This window comes from Cricetulus griseus, chromosome 7, assembly GCF_003668045.3.
Source record: "Cricetulus griseus strain 17A/GY chromosome 7, alternate assembly CriGri-PICRH-1.0, whole genome shotgun sequence".
In the NCBI taxonomy this organism is placed as follows: Eukaryota; Metazoa; Chordata; class Mammalia; order Rodentia; family Cricetidae; genus Cricetulus; species Cricetulus griseus.
Window position 1 is genome coordinate 87,271,655 of NC_048600.1, and position 19,318 is coordinate 87,290,972.

General features: G+C 40.4%; 1 protein-coding gene across 1 annotated transcript; it reads right to left on the reverse strand.

Moving 5' to 3' along the window:
- Nucleotides 1–18,150: 18,150 nt before the first annotated feature.
- LOC100765271 (olfactory receptor 1468) lies at nucleotides 18,151–19,089 on the reverse strand. Its single transcript, XM_027426162.1, has one exon. The coding sequence runs from the start codon at nucleotides 19,087–19,089 to the stop codon at nucleotides 18,151–18,153; it is 939 nt and encodes a 312-aa protein (XP_027281963.1).
- Between the last annotated feature and the right edge of the window lie 229 nt (nucleotides 19,090–19,318).

The window sequence follows — 19,318 nt, forward strand, 5'->3', positions numbered from 1 at the left end:
GGAGGTCAACCCCCAAGTGAAATTCATGTCTTCACCTTGTTGTCTTCCAAAGAATTCCTCATTCTCTTAATTCTCCAGTATCCCACAGTACAGTAAAAAATTCAAGTTTGAGTCAGAAATCTGTGAATTTTGATTTATTCATTTTTCCTTACCTTCAACTGCTGTCTTACATTATGCAGGGTCTCCCTTCATTCTCCTCTTATTTCTTTCATCACTTTGTAAGATTATATCCATGCATCAGGATTTTTACTGGAATACAGAAGAAGATTCAGTTCTAATGTCTCCTGACACTCCTTCCATCTGCTTCATTTACACGGTGGCATTCTAACAGTCATTTAATCTGCAGACTTTGAGTAAAGTAACACACATTTCATAAGATGATGATCTTCATGCAATTAGAGGAAGAAATTAAGGGAAAAGGACAGTCCACTGCAGAAAAGTTTTCATATTCTGCCTGAGACACAAGTCTGTAACCTCCAGTCTTCTCAAAGACTCCAATGTGTAGACAGTTCTTCAAATGTTGACTGTATAAGCCCTTAACACCGGGCAGTTTGTGTACTAAGTCACATGCATGGGCACATATACATACACACCTGCCCCACACAAACACCTACTTGTTAATCTCTTATTATTGAGAACCCTGAGTAATGAATCTATCACATCTTCCAAAGCGCAGGAAGGAGAAGAAACATTAAGAGATCTGAGCCACCTTCTCTTAAATAAAACAACCAAGTCTGACTGATTGTATCTTCACAGACCAATTGTGTTTAATACAGCCTAATTAATAGTTTGCACACTTAGATATTGTAGATTAGCATGGCAGAGGAGGAAAATATGCAGAAAAATATCATGGAACATTTAAAAAATTCTCTGCTTATGTATCCAAGACTGACCTCAAACATGCAGCACTCCTGCCTCTGCTTCCTGAACACTGGCGTTATGGGCATGTGTCATTGTGCTCAGTTTCTCCTGTAAATGAACAGTAACTCTGTGTTAGGTAGGCATGTGTGCAAAGACTACATCCAGAGTAATACCATCAACTGTTACCACTGATGGGCCAATGGACTTCATCCCTTCTTTAGATGTTAAGTCTACCCTTCAAATCTCAAGGAGTAGCTTTCTTTCATTTTGGACATTTAGGATTCTGTATCAGTACTGATTTGGCTGGAGTACCTTTCATCGTATGTTTAACCTGAACACCCAGATAATATTAATGTCTTCCTCGATGGAGTACGCTTAGGGGCAATCAAAAATGTTACCACTAAAACAGAGATTTGTGAACTTGTACAAATAGAATCAACCATCATCTTGATAGGACATTGCTCAGAGTTTGTTAAGACCCCACAGGGGAATGTATTATACGGCACTACAATAGTGAATTCCATCTCACAGGGCTGCTTTTGTGTTGAAATGGTGTGATATTGAGAGAAAATTACACAATGAGTAATTGCAGTGAGCCCATCCATATGAAAGCATTTGTCTGAAGACCATGAAACAAATATTTTTCAGCGTGGTGAAGTCTTGGGAGACAGAAAAAAGAAGAATATCATACCTGGAAAAATGTCTTACATCACACTGGAAATTTATGTGGATTGACAGTAAGACACTTACTTTTCATTCTTGAATTTACCCAGACCTCCTGAGGCTGATCAAAGCTTCTGGTTCACTATCCTGCTCACCTTCATTTATTGGCAGTTGCAGGAACTAGTGGCCTCTGTACTCATCGCCTATCTGCACCATTCCTAGTCACATCCTCCTGCTGACATCTCTTGACCTTACAGGTTCTACCTCCCAGAGGAGTCCAGATCCTGTATAACTCATTAAATACATAATTACCCAGGACCTTTCTAGGACCAATTTACCTCAGGCATCTCTACTGGAGACCAATTATAGTCAACAATCACTCCTTCCTACATTTATGGAAGGTAGAATTTAAATAACAACAACAACCACAAACAAAACAAATAGACAAATAAAAGCAACAAGCCAAAAAAGCATGGAAAGATGCATACTAATTGACTTTTCAGGTATGAACAAGGCTTTTGCTTGACTGGATCCCACTTTCTCAGGGGAAGAATTGCATATGGGTGACTGGAAAACCACCCCAAAGTATCAGGCATTATTCTGATTGTTAATAACTTAGTGTCTCATACAACAAAAAGTTATTCAAGAAGCCACCAGAAATTTTTATATTTTTTGGTTTTGAGCCTACCCTTGATTGGCTGATCCATCTTTCCAGCCCATCCAGTAGTTTTTAAGTATAGTGAGACCATAGAAAATCACACCCACTGGGAAGTCTTCCAAGGACATTATCTCAATTCAACATGACGTAGTACCTCCAAGAGACTTAGTGCAGATATAGAACCTTCTGGAAACATAAACTTCATTAGCCAGCTTTCTGGGTGTGCCAGTATGTGAAGTTCAGAATATGGCAAGTGGATGACATGTTTAATGCTTCGTTAAGCCAACAGAAAAGCAATTCATGCACCTATGCCTGTTCACTCGTTTTGTCTCCTTACCTTTATAAGGAAACCTTCACTGTACCTACTATTACAACCATTACCCCAATTCCTCTCCATATATGTGAGATCACTTCCTAAGGCCATGTTTTATGAGTTCACCATTGATCTATAATTTCTTTTTTGTCAGGATATTCCTGAACTTGGCAGCCATCAGTTGGATGAAATTCTGTACATGATAATGAAATACAACCTTTCTACACAAGGGAATTTTGATCCTTATTGATCTATCCTTTATTGGGCTCAGAGAGATGATTAACATTTGTTTTTGAATGTGGAAGTAATGTGTGGGATTTAAAGATAAATCCAGCATTTTAGACAGATTGCTACCATCTCTAGTTTCATAGGACATCACATTTTGCTTGCTAATCTAATGGTTTTAATTATTTTAAGAATAATGATGCAAACATTCTTTGTGTTTTTGACATTAGAAGCAAAAATGATTGTATGTTAGGCTCAAGTTCCATTTCAACCATCCCTAATGTTTTTCACTTCCAAAAGCATAGGTATTTTCAGTGTCATTCAAGTAGTTTACAGTGCATTTGAAGACCCATTATTCCCTAAAGAAGTTTGCAACCATTTATACATACTCTCCATTTCTCTACCTCCAGCTGTCCACAGGCAATTCCACTCTACTTTATGTTCTTTCAATTTTCCCATTATTGATATTTCAACTGTTCATAGTTGTCTTATTTTTTATCATTTTTAATTTGAATTAGAAACACGATTGATTTACGCGACAATTCCAGTTCCCTTCTCCCTCCCTTCCTCCCCTACCAGTCCCCCTAACTAAAACCCTACCTATCACATATTCTTTCTTCTAATCTTCACCTGACTAGACCTTTTTTGCTCCCTCATGACCTCTGCATCCTTCCTGTTCTTTCCTTCTCATTCTCGTAGCTCCCTCCCCCTTCTTCCCATGATCTCAATTTGCTCAGGGGATTGTGACCCTTTCCCCTTCTACAGGAGACAATGTTTGTCTCTTTTAGGGTCCTCCTTGCTTACTAGTTTCTCTGGCAGTGTGGATTGTATCCTGATAATCCTTTACTCTATGTTTAAAATCCACATATGAGTGAGTACATGCCATGTTTGTCTTTTTGTGATTGGGTTACCTCACTCAGAATGATTTCTTCTAGTTCCACCCATTTTCCTACAAATTTCAAGATTCCATTGTTTTTTCTGCTGAGTAGTACTCCATTGTGTAAATGTACCACATTTTCTCAATCCAGTCTTCATTTGAGGGGCATCTAGGTTGCTTCCAGCTTCTGGCTATTACAAATAGTGCTGCTATGAACATCGTTGAACAGATGTCCTTGTTATATGAATGTGATTTTTTGGGTATATGCCTAGGAGTGGAATTGCTGGATCTTGTGGTAGACTCATTCCCATTTTCTTGAGGAGTCGCCATACTGATTTTCAAAGTAGCTGTACAAGTTGGCACTCCCACCAGAGAAGTGTTCCACATCCTCTCCAGCATAAACTGTCATTGGTGTTTTTGATTTTAGCCATTCTGACAGGAGTAAGATGATATCTCAGAGTTGTTTTGATTTGCATTTCCCTGATGGTTAAGGATGTTGAACACTTTCTTATGTGTCTTTCAGCCATTTTAGAGTCCTCTATTGAGAATTGTCTATTTAGTTCTGTACCCCACTTTTTAATTGGATTGTTTGATGTTTTGGAGACTAGCTTCTTGAGTTCTTTGTATATTTTTGAGATCAGCCCTCTGCCAGATTTGGGGTTGGTGAATATCTTTTTCTGGTCTGTGGGCTGCCGTTTTGTCTTGCTGACTTATATCCTTTGCCTTACAGAAGCTTCTCAGTTTCAGGAGGTCCCATTTATCAATTGTTGATCTCAGTGTCTGTGCTACTGGTGTTATGTTCAGGAAGCAGTCTCCTGTACCAATTAACTCAAGGGTATTTCCCACTTTATCTTCTAGTAGGTTCAGTCTGGCTGGATTTATGTTGAGGCCTTTGATCCATTTTGACTTAAGTTTTGTGCAGGGCGAAAGGCTCGGGTCTATCTGTAGTCTTCTACATGTCCGCATCTAGTTATGCCAGCATCATTTGTTGAAGATGTTTTCTTTGTTCCAGCGTATAAATTTGGATTGTTTGTCAAAAATCAGGTGTTCATAGGTGTGTGGGTTAATATCAGGGTTTTCAACTGTATTCCATTGGTCTACCTGTCTATTTTTGTGCCAATACCAACCTGTTTTCAGGACTATAGCTCTGTAATAGAGCTTGAAGTCAGGGATGGTGATGCCTCCAGAAGTTCCTTTATTGTATAGGGATGTTTTGGCTATCCTGGGTCTTTTGTTTCTCCATATAAAGTTGAGAATTGTTCTTTCAAGTCTGTGAAGAATTGTGTTGGGATTTTGATGGGGATTGCATTGAATCTGTAGATTGCTTTTGACAAGATTGTCATTTTTACTATGTTGATCCTACCTATCCAAGAGCATGGGAGATCTTTCTATTTTCTGGTATCTTCTTTAATTTCTTTCTTTAGAGACTCAAAATTCTTATGGTACAGGTCTTTCACTTTTTTGGTTAGTGTTACTCCAAGGTATTGTATGTTGTTTGTGGCAATTGTAAAGGGTGATGTTTCTCTGATTTCTTTCTCCACCAATGTGTCATCAGTATATAGTAGGGCTACAGATTTTTTTGAGTTAATCTTGTATCCTGCCACTTTGCTGAAGGTGTTTATTAGCTGTAGGTGTTCCCTGGTAGACTTTTTCGGGTCACTAATGTAGACTATCATATCATCTGCAAATAGTGAGAGTTTGACTTCTTCCTTTCCGATTTGTATTCCCTTGATCTCCTTTTGTTGTCTTATTTCGCTAGCTAGAACTTCAAGGAAAATATTCAAGATGTGTGGAGAGAGCGGACAACCTTTTCTTGTCCCTGATTTTAGAGGAATTGCATTGAGTTTCTCTCCATTTAATTTGATGTTGGCTGGCGGCTTGCTGTATATTGCTTTTATTATATTGAGGTATGTTCCTGTTATCCCTGATTTCTCCAAAACCTTTATCATGAATGGGTGTTGGATTTTGTCAAAGGCTTTTTCAGTGTTTAGTGAGATGATCATGTGGGTTTTTTCCTCAGTCTGTTTATGTGGTGGATTACATTGATGGATTTTTGTATGTTGAACTATCCTTGCATCTCTGGGATGAAGCCTACTTGATCGTGGTGGATGATTTCTCTGCTGTGTTATTTTTATTAACATGTTATTAACATGTTTTGAAGGTATTTCCAAGTAGTTCTATGTACCAAAATTTGATTTTTTATTACTTAATAATATTTCATTGTATGTATATGATATGGTTATTTACTTAATCATTGGTTGATGGGAGTCATACAGCTTGGCATGAATCTTTAGGCCAAACTTGGCAAGCCACATAGTTAAAAAAGACCCATTTTGGAGTGGAAGAAATTTTTGTGCTTTCTTGCAGGGAAACAATAAAACAAGATGGCTATTGGACCATTTGGAGATATGCATGGAGAAAAGAAAAACTGGCATGCTGAGATAAAACACCCACCCTTCTCCTCCTCCTGAAAACCCCACCTCCAAACTCACCCTTAGCCATCTTGTGGGTTCTGGACTCTGTGTGACACCCCCACTTTCAATTCCCTTAATCCATTCTTATCTCTGCAACCTTACCCTGTCTCCTGCTGATTCCTCCTAACAATGCCTGGTGGGCCTGCCTCGATGGCCTCTCTCCCTGCCTTTCCACCTATATCTTTAAGGAGGTGGCATTCTGTGTTCTTGTGTAGGTTGTTCTCGTCTTGCTTATTACCAGCCTGACAAATTCTTTCACTTCTGGGAACAATCCCAAGGGACCTCCACCTTTCCCATCCTCACAGATGCAAGAAACCTATATCAGCAGTTACAATTGCAGTTCTCCTTGGCTTGGGAGCTATAGGAGCAGGCACTGGGATCTCTTACCTCATCATTGGCCAATCCAGCTATACTGAGCTCAATGCCACTATAGACAGAGATGTCAAAGAACTCCAAAATCAGATAAGCTATTTAGAGGAGTCCCTTCAATCTCTAGCTGAGGTAGTTCTACAAAACAGAAGAGGCCTAGATCTACTCCTCCTCCAACAAGGGGGCCTCTGTGCTGCCCTCAGAGAGGAATGTTGTTTTTACGTTAACCATTCAGGAGTCATTAAAGATAGCATGGCCAGAGTCAGAGAGGGCTTAGAAAAATGCCAAAAGGCAAGAGATCAACAGGAAGCCTGGTACCAAAACTGGTTCTCCACTTCCCCATGGCTTAGCACCCTTCTACCTTCCCTCTTGGGACCCCTTGTGGGACTTCTGATATTAGTATCCTTTGGCCCTTGGGCCTTCAATCAACTAATGGCCTTTATCAAACAGCAGGTAGAATCTGCCACTAAGACTATTCAGGTTCATTACCATAAACAATCCTCCAAGGAGGATGACCGTGGCTGCCCCCACACCACTCACCTTGGGCTGTTCCCCCCCCAAATGGAAGTAACCTTATGACCCCCATGGCCAGCTTCAGAGGTACAGACCCAGATGGTACTGCAGAAAGATTAAGATCACATCTTTTGAGGAAAATAAATGCCTGCGTGCAACGGGGTCAATGTTCCATTTCCCCACCCCTACAAAAGAACATCCGTCTAGCAAACCCCTGGGATGGATCCAAGTACTGTCCTGAGGGGCATAAGAGTCTACCCTGCCCAATCTGCTAAGGGGCCAGGCCTCTATCCCCTTCTGCTGCAAAACTTGGCCTTTTCCTTTAATAGAAGGAAGGGGGAATATGTTGGGAGTCATATAGCTTGGCATGAACCTTTAGGCCAAACTTGGAAAGCCACATAGTTATAGAACTGTCTTTTGATTATAAATGGCTTCTAGAAGCATGAGCACCCAGCAGGAACAACATAACCCAGACATCAATCCTTTGTTCCAACCACGGGTCCACTTACCTAAGCAAATCTCCCACATCCCACCATTTACCTAAGCAACCTTCCTTCTTCCCACCACTTACCTAGATAACCCTCCCTCTCCCTACCACCCATAAACTTTTCACCCTGTTAATATCCTCCTTCTATAGTCTTCTGACATCCTGCTTAAACTAACACCTGGCTCTTGGCCTTTTTTCCACCTCCCCTTTACCCTTTATATACTTTATATACCCTTTATATACTACTGACTATATAAACTATCCTGGAAAAAATAAAATTTGCCACTTGATCAGAATCCTGTCTTGTGGTCATTCTCTCGAGTCTCTTGTCCCCATTCCCCTCCCTGAACTTATTGCTCTAGATTGCTGTCCTGTGGGTCAGGACAACTACAATTGGTTGATGGGTCTCTCCACTTTGGGAGATGATAAGTTGTATCTCTGTGAATGTTTATATGATCATTTTCTTAAATCAGTTATTGTAGGTATGCACCTAGTCATATGATAATTCTATATTTAAAAAAGATTTTTCTTCCCATTTAAACTTTCAGTTTTAAAACTTTTTATTATTTTCTCATATATTTAGTTTATTTTTGTTATTTCATCTCATGTATTATAACCCTACTGCAATTTCCCCCTGCTCCCCTGTCCATGGTGTCTCCCCAATCTCTTTTCTTCCTGAGATCCCTATTCCCTCTATCTCTGCTCAAAGCCAAGCAGGCCTCTCAGGGACATCAACCAAACATAGCATAATATGGTATAAAAAGACAAGGTACATACTATCACATCTGTGCTGGACAAGGCAACACAATAGGAGGAAAAGGGCCCCATAAGTATGCAAAAGAGTAAGCAACTACTCCCACTCCCACTGTTGGGAACCCACAAGAACACTGAGCTACTCAGCCATAACGTATATGTAGGGACATAAGTCAGACCCCTACAGGTTCCCTGATCTCTGTGAGTCCCAGAGTCCCCAGTCAATTCATTCGGTGGACTATGTTCTCTTGGTGTCCCTGACTCCTCTGGTTACTCCAATCCTTACATCCATTCCACTGCAGAACTCCCTGAGCTCTGCTTAATGTTTGGCTGTGGAACTCTGCATCTACTCTCACCAGTTGCTGGAATTCTTTCTGGTCTTTTTGATGAAGATTCTGCTAGACTCTGATCCCAGAACACTCTGCAGGCTGAACAAACTGTAGGTGGAAGGCTTTGTGGTCTTTATTGGTTACAGAAGATGGCCAGTTCAGGCTCAGTCAGTGTCTTCCATTACTAGGAGTTCTTTCTAGGGTTTTTCTCATAGATTCCATGGAATTTCCATTGCTCTAAGTTTCCGCCTCTCCCCTGAAGTGTCCCCATTTCTCCAAGTATTTTCTTCCAACTCCAGTTGACCCCTCCTGTTCCCAGCTACACATGTCCACAGTCCACCAACAAACTCTATTCTATTTCCCCTTCCTAGGGAGTTTCTTGTATTTTCCATAAGTCCTTCTTGCTAAAATAGCTTTTTTGGGTCTGTGAACGCTAACATGAGTATTATTTTTGCAGTCATATCCACTTAAAAGTGAGTAATATAATGTTTGTCTTTGTGGGTCTGGGTCACCTCACTCAGGATGATTTTTTCATGTTCCATCCATTTTCTTACAAAATTTATGGTTGTTTTTAACATCTAAGTAATACTCCTTTGTTCAAATGTTCCATATTTTCTTTATCTGTTCTTCAGTTGAGGGAAATTAAGGTTGTTGCCAGAATCTGGATATGAATAAAGCATCTATGAACATTGTTGAGCAAGTGTCCTTGTGGTATAGTAGAACATCCTTAGGGTAAATGCCAAAGAGTGGTATAGCTTCATATTGAGGTAAATTGATTCCCAGCATTCTGAGAAGCCACCATATTTATTTCCAAAGAGGATGTACAATTTGCACTCACACCAGCAATGGAGGAGTGTTCCCCTTGCGCCGTATCCTCACCAGCAGGAGTTGTCACTTGTGTTTTTGATCTTAACCATTCTGACAGGTGTAAGATGGGATCTCAAAAGAGTTTTGAGTTGCAAGTCCCTGATTACTAAGGATGTTGAACATTTAAGTGTTTCTATGCCATCCAAGTTTCCTCTGCTGAGAAATATCTGTTCAGATCTCTATCCCATTTTTGTTTTTTTATAATTTATTTTTATTTAAATTACAAACAAGCCTGCTACACATGTCAATCCCAGCTCCCTCTCCCTCCCCACTTCCCCTGCCCCTCTCCAACCCTGACTCCATCCTCCCGGCTATCCAGGGAGGGTGAGGCTCTCCATGGGGGATCCCCAAAGTCTGCCTATGCCCTCCCCCATTTTCCAGGCTGAGAAAGCATACCTCCACATGGAATGGGCTCCCAAAGTCCGTTATTTTTTCTTTATCTCCAATTTTATTTAAATTAGAGACAAGATTATTTTACATGTTAATCTCAGTTCCCTTTGCCTCCCCTCCTCCCCTGCCCCTCCAAATAACACCCTATATATCCCATATCCTTTGTGCTCTCCAGGGAAGGTAAGGCCTTCCACAGGGGGTCTTCAGAGTCTGTCATGTCCTTCGGGATAGAGTGTAGGTCCACCACTTGTGTCGAGGCTCAGGGAGTATCCCTCTATGTGGAATGGGCTCCTAAAGTCCATTCCTATGCTAGGGATAAGTATTGATCTACTTATTTAGATTTCAGAGGTCTCCTCACTGACACCCACTTTCACGGGGTCTGGATCAGTCCCATGTTGATTTCCCAGCTATCAGTCTGGGAACCAAGAGTTCCCCCTTGTTCAGGTCAGCTGTTTCTTTGGGGTTCACCAGCCTTGTCTTGACCCCTTTACACATCACTCCTCCTTCTCTGTAACTGGATTCCAGTTCAGTTCAGTGTTTAGCTGTGGGTGTCTGCTTCCACTTCCACCAGCTGCTGGGTGGATGCTATAGGATGCCATATAAGTCAATCATCAACCACATTATCAGGGGAGGGCATTTAAGGTAGACTCTCCCCTGTAGCTTAGATTGTTATTTGGTGTCATCTTTGTAGATCTACAGACACTTCCCTGGCTCCTGATTTCTCTTTAAACCTATAATGGATCCCCGTATTATGGTATCTCTTATCTTGCTCTCCTCTATTCTTCCCCCAACTCAAACTTCCTGCTCCCTCATGTCCTCCTCACCCCTCCTCTTCTCCCCTTCTCATTCTCCTAGCTCGCTCCTCCTCCCCCATGCTCCCAATTTGCTCAGGAGATGTTGTCCCTTTCCTGTTCTCCAGGGGGCCATGTATGTCTCTCTTAGAGTCCTCCTTGTTTACGAGCTTCTCTGGCAGTGTGCATTGTTGGTAATCCTTTACTCTATGTCTTAAATCCACATATAAGTGAGTACGTACCATTTTTGTCTTTTTGTGACTGGGTTACCTCGCTCAGAATGGTTTCTTCTAGTTCCCTCCATTTGCCTGCAAATTTCAAGATTTCATTGTTTTTTTCTGCTGAGTAGTACTTCATTGTGTAAATGTACCACATTTTATCTATCCATTTTTTAGTTGAGGGGCATCTAGGATGCTTCCAGGTTCTGGCTATTACAAATAGTGCTGCTATGAACATCGTTGAACAGATGTCCTTGTTGTATGAATGTACATCCTTTGGGTATATGCCTAAGAGTGGAATTGTTGGATCTTGAGGTAGACTGATTCCCATTTTCCTGAGAAACCACCATACTGATTTCTAAAGTTGCTGTACAAGTTTGCACTCCCACCAGAAATGGAGAAGCATTCCCCCTTTTCCACATCCTCTCCAGCATAAAGTGTCATTGGTGTTTTTGATTTTAGACATTATGACAGGAGTAAGATGGTATCTCAGAGTTGTTTTGATTTGCATTTCCCTGATGGCTAAGGATGTTGAGCAATTTCTTAAGTGTCTTTCTGCCATTTTAGATTCCTCAATTGAGAATTCTCTGTTTAGTTCTGTAACCACCTTTTTAATTGGATTGTTTGATGTTTTGGTGACTAATTTCTTGAGTTCTTTCTTTATTTTGAAAATCAGCCCTCTGTCAGATGTGGGGTTGGTGAAGATGTTTTCGCATTCTGTGGGGTACCCTTTTGTCTTGTTGGCTCTGACTTTTGCCTTATTGAAGCTTCTGAGTTTCAGGAGATCCCATTTATTAGTTGTCAATCTCAGTGTCTGTGCTACTGGCCTTATGTTCAGGAAGTGATCTGTGCCAAGTCATTCACACTCCCACTTTCTTCTTTGTCTCCATTTATATTGAGTTTTTTGATCCATTTTGACTTAAGTTTTGTGTATGATAATAGATATGAATCTATCTGCAATCTTCTACATGTCTGCATCCAGTTAGGCCAGCAACATTTGTTGATGCTTTCTTTTTTCTATTGTATAGTTTTAGCTTCTTTGTCAAAAATCACCAGTGTTCATAGTTGTGTGGGTTAACATCAGGGTCTTCAATTCAATTCCTTTGGTCTACCTGTCTGTTTTTGTGCCAATACCAAGTTGTTTTCTGTACTATAGCTTGTATTAGAGCTTGAAATCAGGGATAGTGATTCCTCCTGAAGTTCCTTTATTGTACAGGGTTGTTTTGGCTATCCTGGGTCTTTGGCTTTCCTATATAAAGTTGAGTGTTGTTCTTTCCAGGTCTGTGAATCATTGTGCCAGTGTTTTGATTAGGATTGCATTGAATCTGTAGATTGCTTTTGGCAAGATTGCCATTTTTTACTATGTTGATCCTACCTATCCAAGAGCATGGGAGATCTTTCTATTTTCTGGTATCTTCTTTAATTTCTTTCTTTAGAGACTCAAAATTCTTATGGTACAGGTCTTTCACTTTTTTGGTTAGTGTTACTCCAAGGTATTGTATGTTGTTTGTGGCAATTGTAAAGGGTGATGTTTCTCTGATTTCTTTCTCCACCAATGTGTCATCAGTATATAGTAGGGCTACAGATTTTTTTGAGTTAATCTTGTATCCTGCCACTTTGCTGAAGGTGTTTATTAGCTGTAGGTGTTCCCTGGTAGACTTTTTCAGGTCACTAATGTAGGCTATCATATCATCTGCAAATAGTGAGAGTTTGACTTCTTCCTTTCTGATTTGTATTCTCTTGATCTCCTTTTGTTGTCTTATTTCTCTAGCTAGAACTTCAAGGACAATATTGAAGAGGTATGGAGAGAGTGGACAGTCTTGTCTTGTATCTGATTTTAGAGGAATTGCATTGAGTTTCTCTCCATTTAATTAGATGTTGGCTGTTGGCTTGCTGTATATTGCTTTTATTATGTTGAGGTATGTTTCTGTTTTCTCAGATTTCTCCAGGACCTTTATCATGAAGGGATGTTGGATTTTGTCAAAGGATTTTTCGGCATCTAGTGAGATGATCATGTGATTTATTTTACTGCAGTCTGTTTATATGGTGGATTACATTGATGGATCTTCGTATGTTAAACCATCCTTGCATCCCTTGGATGAAGCCTATGTGATCGGGATGGATGATTCCTCTGATGTGTTCTTGGATTCGATTTGCCAATATTTTATTGAGAATTTTTGCATCAATGTTCATGAGGGATATTGGTCTGTAGTTCTCTTTCTTAGTTGTGTCTTTGTGTGGCTTGGGTATCAAGGTTATTGTGGCCTCATAAAAAGAGTTTGGTAATGACCTTTCTGCTTCTATTTTGTGGAATACTTTGAGGAGAATTGGTATTAGCTGTATTTTGAATTTATGGTAGAATTCGGCACTGAAGCCATCTGGCCCTGGGCATTTTTTTTTTTGGTTGGGAGACCTCTAATGACTGCTTCAATATCATTAGAGGTTATAGGTCTATTTAAGTTGCTTATCTGTTCTTGATTTAATTTTGGAAAGTGTAATCTGTCCAGAAAATTGTCCATTTCCTTTAGATTTTCAAATTTGAGGAATATAGGTTTTTCAAATATGACCTGATGATTCTCTAAATTTCCTCTTTATCTGTTGTTATGACCCCCTTTTAATTCCTGATTTTTTTTTAATTTGCATGTTCACTCTTTGTTGTTTGGTAAGTTTGGATAAAGGTTTGTCTATCTTGCTGATTTTCTCGAAGAACCAACTTTTTGTTATATTGATTCTTTGTATTGTTCTCCTAGTTTCCATTTTATTGATTTCAACCCTCAATTTGATTATTTCCTGGCATCTGCTCATCTAAGGTGTATTGGCTTCTTTGTTTTCTAAAGCTTTCAGTTGTGCTGTTAATTCTCTAGTGTGATTATTCTCCTGTTTCTTCATGTGGGCATTTAGCGCTATGAACTTTCCTCTTAGCCCTGCTTTCAGAGTATCCCATAGGTTTGGATATGTTGTGTCCGCATTCTCATTGAATTCTAGGAAATCTTTAATTTCTTTTTTTATTTCTTCCTGGACCCATGAATTGTGCAATTTGGTGTTACTTAATTTCCATGAGTTTGTAGGTTTTCTGTAGTTTGTGTTGTTGTTGAATTCTAATTTTAAAGCATGGTGGTCTGATAAGACACAGGGGGTTATTTCAATTTATTTGTACTTGTTGAGGTTTGCTATGTTGCCAAGTATGTTGTCGATTTTAGAGAAGGTTCCATGTGGCACTGAGAAGAAGGTAAATTGTTTTGTATTTGGGTGGAATGTTCTATAGATATGTTAAGTCCAATTGTGCCATAACTTCTATTAGTTCTTTTGTTTCTTTGTTAAGTTTCTGTCTGGTGCTCCTGTCCAGTGGTGAGAGTGGGGTGTTGAAATCTCCCACTATAAGTGTGTGCGGTTTTATGTGTGACTTGAGTTATAGTAAAGTTTCTTTTACAAACGTGGATGCCTTTGTATTTGGGGCATAAATGTTCAGAATTGAGACTGCATCCTGATGGATTTCTCCTGTGATGAGTAGGAAATGACCTTCTTCATCTCTTTTGACTGATTTTAGTTTAAAGTCCAATTTATCTACCCCTGCTTGTATCTCGGTTCCACTTGATTGGAAGATCTTTCCCCAACCTTTAATTCTTAGGTACTTTCTTTGAGATTGAGGTGAGTTTCTTGTATGTAGCAGAAGGAAGGATTCTGTCTTCTTATCCATTCTGCTAATCTGTGTCTTTTTATAGGGGAGTTAAGACCATTAATGTTGATGGATATTAATGAACATTGATTATTGTTCATTCTTGTTTGTTTTGATTTGGTGATGGTAGCAAGATTATGTGTGGGATTCTATCCCTTTTTTCTTTTGACTGTTGGTAAGTTGGGATTATCTATTGCCAATGTTTTTCTGGTTATAGTTAACTTCCCTGGGTTGCAGTTTACCTTCCAGGACTTTCTGTAGGGCTGGATTGGCGGATATGAATTGTTTGAACCTGGTTTTGTTATGGAATATCTTGTTTTCTCCATCTATAGTGATTGAAAGCTTTGCTGGGTATAGTAGTCTGGGCTGGCATCCATGGTCTCTTAGTGTAGGTAGACTATCGATCCAGGACCTTCTGGCTTTCAGAGTTTCCAAGGAAAAGTCAGGTGTGATTCTGATAGGTTTGCCTTTATAGGTCACTTGACATTTTTCCTTTGATGCTCTTAATATTTTCTCGTTGTTGTGTATGCTTGGTGTTTTGATTATTATGTGGCAAGGTGACCTTTTTTTTTGGTTCAGTCTATTTGGTGTTCTGTAGGCTTCTTGTATTTTCATTGGCATGTCTTTCTTTAGGTTGGTGAAGTTTTCTTCTGTGATTTTGTTGAATATGTTTTCTGCGTCTTTGAGTTGGATTTCTTCACCTTCTTCTATACCTATTATTCTTAGGTTTGGTCTTTTCACAGTATCCCATATTTCCTGGATATTTTTTGATAGGGGTTTGTTGGACTTAAGATTTTCTTTGGTTGATGAATCTATTTCCGCCAGTGTGTCTTCAACTCCTGAGATTCTCTCTTCCATCTCTTGTATTCTGTTGGTTATGCTTACATCTGTAGTTCCTGATCGTTTACCCAGCTTTTCTATTTCCAGCATTCCCTCAGATAGTGCTTTCTTTATTGTTTCTATTTCACATTTTAGGTCTTGAACTATTTCTTGTATTTTTTGGTTTGTTTTGCCTTCAATTTCTTTAAGGGATTTTCACATGTCCTCTTTGAGGTCATCTTTGAGGTTCTCTATCATTTTCCTGAAGATGTTTTTAAGGTCATTCTCTTCTGGTTCATCTGCATCATTATGTTGAGGTCTTACTGGTGTATGGTTCCTAGTCTCTGGTCATGTCATATTGGGTTTTCTGTTGTTGGATGTGCTTTTACCTTGTTCTCTTCTCATCCTTTCTTCTGGTGGGTTTAGCAAGTGTTTCTTGTTCTCCTGGTGGGTTTGGGATGACGGTTCCCTTCTGGTAGAAGCAAACAGATCCAATACTCTGATGTCGGTTCTCTTCTCATGGATGGGGGTGTCACTCTTACCCGGGTGTCAGCAGTGTTCGGGCGTGCAGTGTCCCCCTGGGCCGGCAGTTGGAGGCAGAGCTGTCAGTGGGCCTTGGGGTGTTGGATCCAGCTGCCGAATTCCGTATGGCACGCAGGTCGCTTGCGTCAGATGACTCTGAGCATCGACGATGAGCAGGAGCCAGAAACAGCCCCTGGCTTACCTGGGCAGGCGGATGGAGGACGGGCTGCCCCTGGGTGTTCGGTGTTCGGAATCCGCCACCGCCGAACTGGGTCTGGCACACAGGTTGCTTGCCTCAGATGACTGTGGTTCTATACCTTTAATATTCTCATCCTTAGATAGTATCTGAATGGCATGTAAATTGCCTTCTAAATATCCAATCCTAGACTCTAGCTTTTGGCCTGTGGCAGTAGATTCATCAGATGTGGAACAAATTGTCTGTGCCAGTTCGCTAATCCTGTCCTGGTTCTTAGCTATCTTTCCATTTAAGGCATCAGACATGGAACAAATTTGGTTTCTATTTGTCCATGAGTTTGTTCTACCTGTGTTAGTAATGTCGCATGACCAGACTCAATATCCTCAGCTTCTTTATGTGAACGTTTCATGTCTTGCATTTCAGAGATCAAGTTTTCCTGGCTGGCTTTTATATCTTGCATCTAACTTTCTAAGCTGCTCTTAATTCATACAGGTTCTTTTTCCTTTTCCCTGTGTCTCAGTCCTCTGGCTAGAGGTATCACATGAGCTATGAAGCTGACCACTAGCATAGTATATAGGTATGTTACCGGCAAGTCATAAGCCTCCTCTAACATTGAATTCATGTAAGAAGCAAGAATATTCCCAATTGTCTGCATTGTCGGATGTTCTGCTGTAATTTAAGTTTACCTTTATCAGTTTCCCTTCCAGTCGCAGTAACTGTGGTTGACCAGCATGTGGCACAGGTAGCCATTTGTGGTGGTGCAGTGTTCAGCTGCAGATGGTTAAATTGGTTTCCAGACAAGTCTGAAAAATATTTAAATGGCTTTCAGACTGAGTTAGAATGGATGGAAGGGATGGGCTTTTGTTAGAAGGAAGGGCCTTGGAAACCCCCCATGCCATAGCCAGTTCTGGGCACTGAAACAGTATCTGGTGCGATGCGACATCAATGAGGGAGACCGAGCCTGTAAATGGCTGTCAAGATCAGCACAGAGATGATGGCAGCAGCAGGTTCCTCTCAATGCAAAAGGGCGGTGCTGGAGAGAGTCGGTGGCCATGAGTGCTCAAGGGCATTTCTGGCAGAGGTGCCCCAGGAGAGGGGAAAGGTTACCCGGGCACCAAAGTGACAGGGGGATAAACCCAACCGCCACCGCCAGGGTTAATTAGTTCCCTAGGTCATGAACCACCCGTGGGTTCAAATTCAGTCCCCAAACTCCTGACACTAGATGTTGATGTTTACAAAGTGGAGTCACAGATAGGTTGATAAACAGTAGTTTATTGGGGGAAAAGTACTCACTCAAGGCAGCCAGTGACCAGGTTTGCACCAGATCAGGATGAACCCAGAAAATGCTTCGAAGTCAGCTCATCCAGGTTAAGGATAGCTGCATGCCTGCCTCCCTCCTTCTTAAACCCTTGTTACATAACTCTGACCAGGCCCAAGTGGGCATGGTCAGTGGTACCTCTTAATCAGTGTTTCTCCCTATACATCTTGTCAATTTAGTAGGGCTCACATGGACTCAAGGAGACTGAAATTGCATCATGGGGATGCATGAATGTATACCAGGTCCTCTGCATATGTTAAGAATGTTTGTTTTTTATTTCTAACAGTGTGGACAGGTGTATTTATGACTCTTTTGCCTGGTCTTGAGATTCCTTTCTTCCTACTAGTTGCCTTTTCCAGACTCCATATCAGAGCTTTTGCCTTGTGTTATTGTAACTTTCTTGGTTGTATTTAGGTATCATCTCTTGGAAGCCTGTTCTTTTCAAAAGAGGAAACCTAGGGATAGTGGCTCTGAGAGAGTACAGAGATAGGAGGAGTTAGGAGGAGTGGAGGGAGGGAGAACTGTCATTTGGATGTATTGAATGAGAGAAGAAATTATTTTCAATAAAATGATTGTAAAAAATGGAAATCTGATAAAATAGTGGCTCTTATCTAACGATTTTCCAGGATCACACCTGCAAGATGGGATGGTATCACTGAGTCACTGAGGTCCCCTTTCTTAACTGAACAACTGTGCAAAATTCCTGTCATCAAATAAAAATATTATGCAGTTGGTTCTTGTATGTGAGTACTACTGTGGGGATATTTATTTTGTTATATTAATATCAATATATTTACAAGAAAAATTTAAGTAAAAATGCAAGTATTGCCTCTATAAGGAGATTTTTTTCTTGCAAAGGACTCTTATCAGGGCCTCTTTCATATCTCTGTTCCTCAGGCTGTAGATGAAGGGATTCAGCATAGGAGTCACCACTGTGTACATCATGGCCATAACAGCCTCCTTCACAGTTGAGCTATTAGCTGATGGAAATATGTAGAGACCAATAATTGTTCCATAGAACAGTGACACAACAGACAGGTGGGAGCCACAAGTGGAGAAGACCTTGTAAATAACCTGAGCAGAAGAAACTCTTAGGATGGAGGAGACAATTTGTACATAGGAAACAACAATGATTAGGAATGGGATGACAATAACAAGTCCTCCCAAGATAAATATCATTAGTTCATTAATATAAATATCAGAGCAGGCCAACTTGAGCAGAGCAGATATGTCACAGAAAAACTGGGGGACCACATTGTCCTCACAGAATGACAATCTAGCAAAGAGTAGGGTGTGTAACATGGAATACAGCACAGTAAGTACCCAGGACAGTGCTACCAGATACACACAGAGCCTGGGGTTCATTATACTGGTGTAATGAAGTGGGTAACAGATGGCCACATAACGGTCATAGGCCATGACCACAAGAAGGAAACTCTCCATATCTCCAAAAACCATTAAAAAGTACATTTGTGTCAGACAGCCTGAGTAGGGAATTGATGGGTCATGACTCTGCATGTTCTGCAGCAATTTGGGCATTGTGACAGAGGAGAAGCAGAGATCAGAGAAGGACAAGTTGCTGAGAAACAAGTACATGGGTGTGTGGAGATGGGAGTCCAGTAGAATGAGGATGATGATGATAAGATTTCCCAGGACTGTGGTGAGGTACATGACCAGGAACAGGGCATAGAACAGGTTCTGGTGCTCTGAGGGGATGTGCAGTCCCAGGAGGAGAAATCGGAAGATGACAGTTTGGTTGTTCATTATCATTCTTCATCTCCAGTATCCTAGTCAGAAAATATCAGGGTCCCTTAAAATTCAAAATAAAAATGAACATATATTTAGTATATATATTCTAGAACAATGTATCTTGCAGACATCATGGTATGTATAATCTCAAACTTCTAATGTTAGTAATCATTACAATCATCAACGTTTTTTTTCTCAGCTTATCTAAACAGGTTTCTGTCTCCCATCCTTTCCTAGACAGTTGTATGTT

What these genes read in the sequence shown, in the direction of transcription:
- LOC100765271 (XM_027426162.1), bottom strand. Translation starts at nt 19,089, where the DNA reads ATGATAATGAACAACCAAACTGTCATCTTCCGATTTCTCCTCCTGGGA.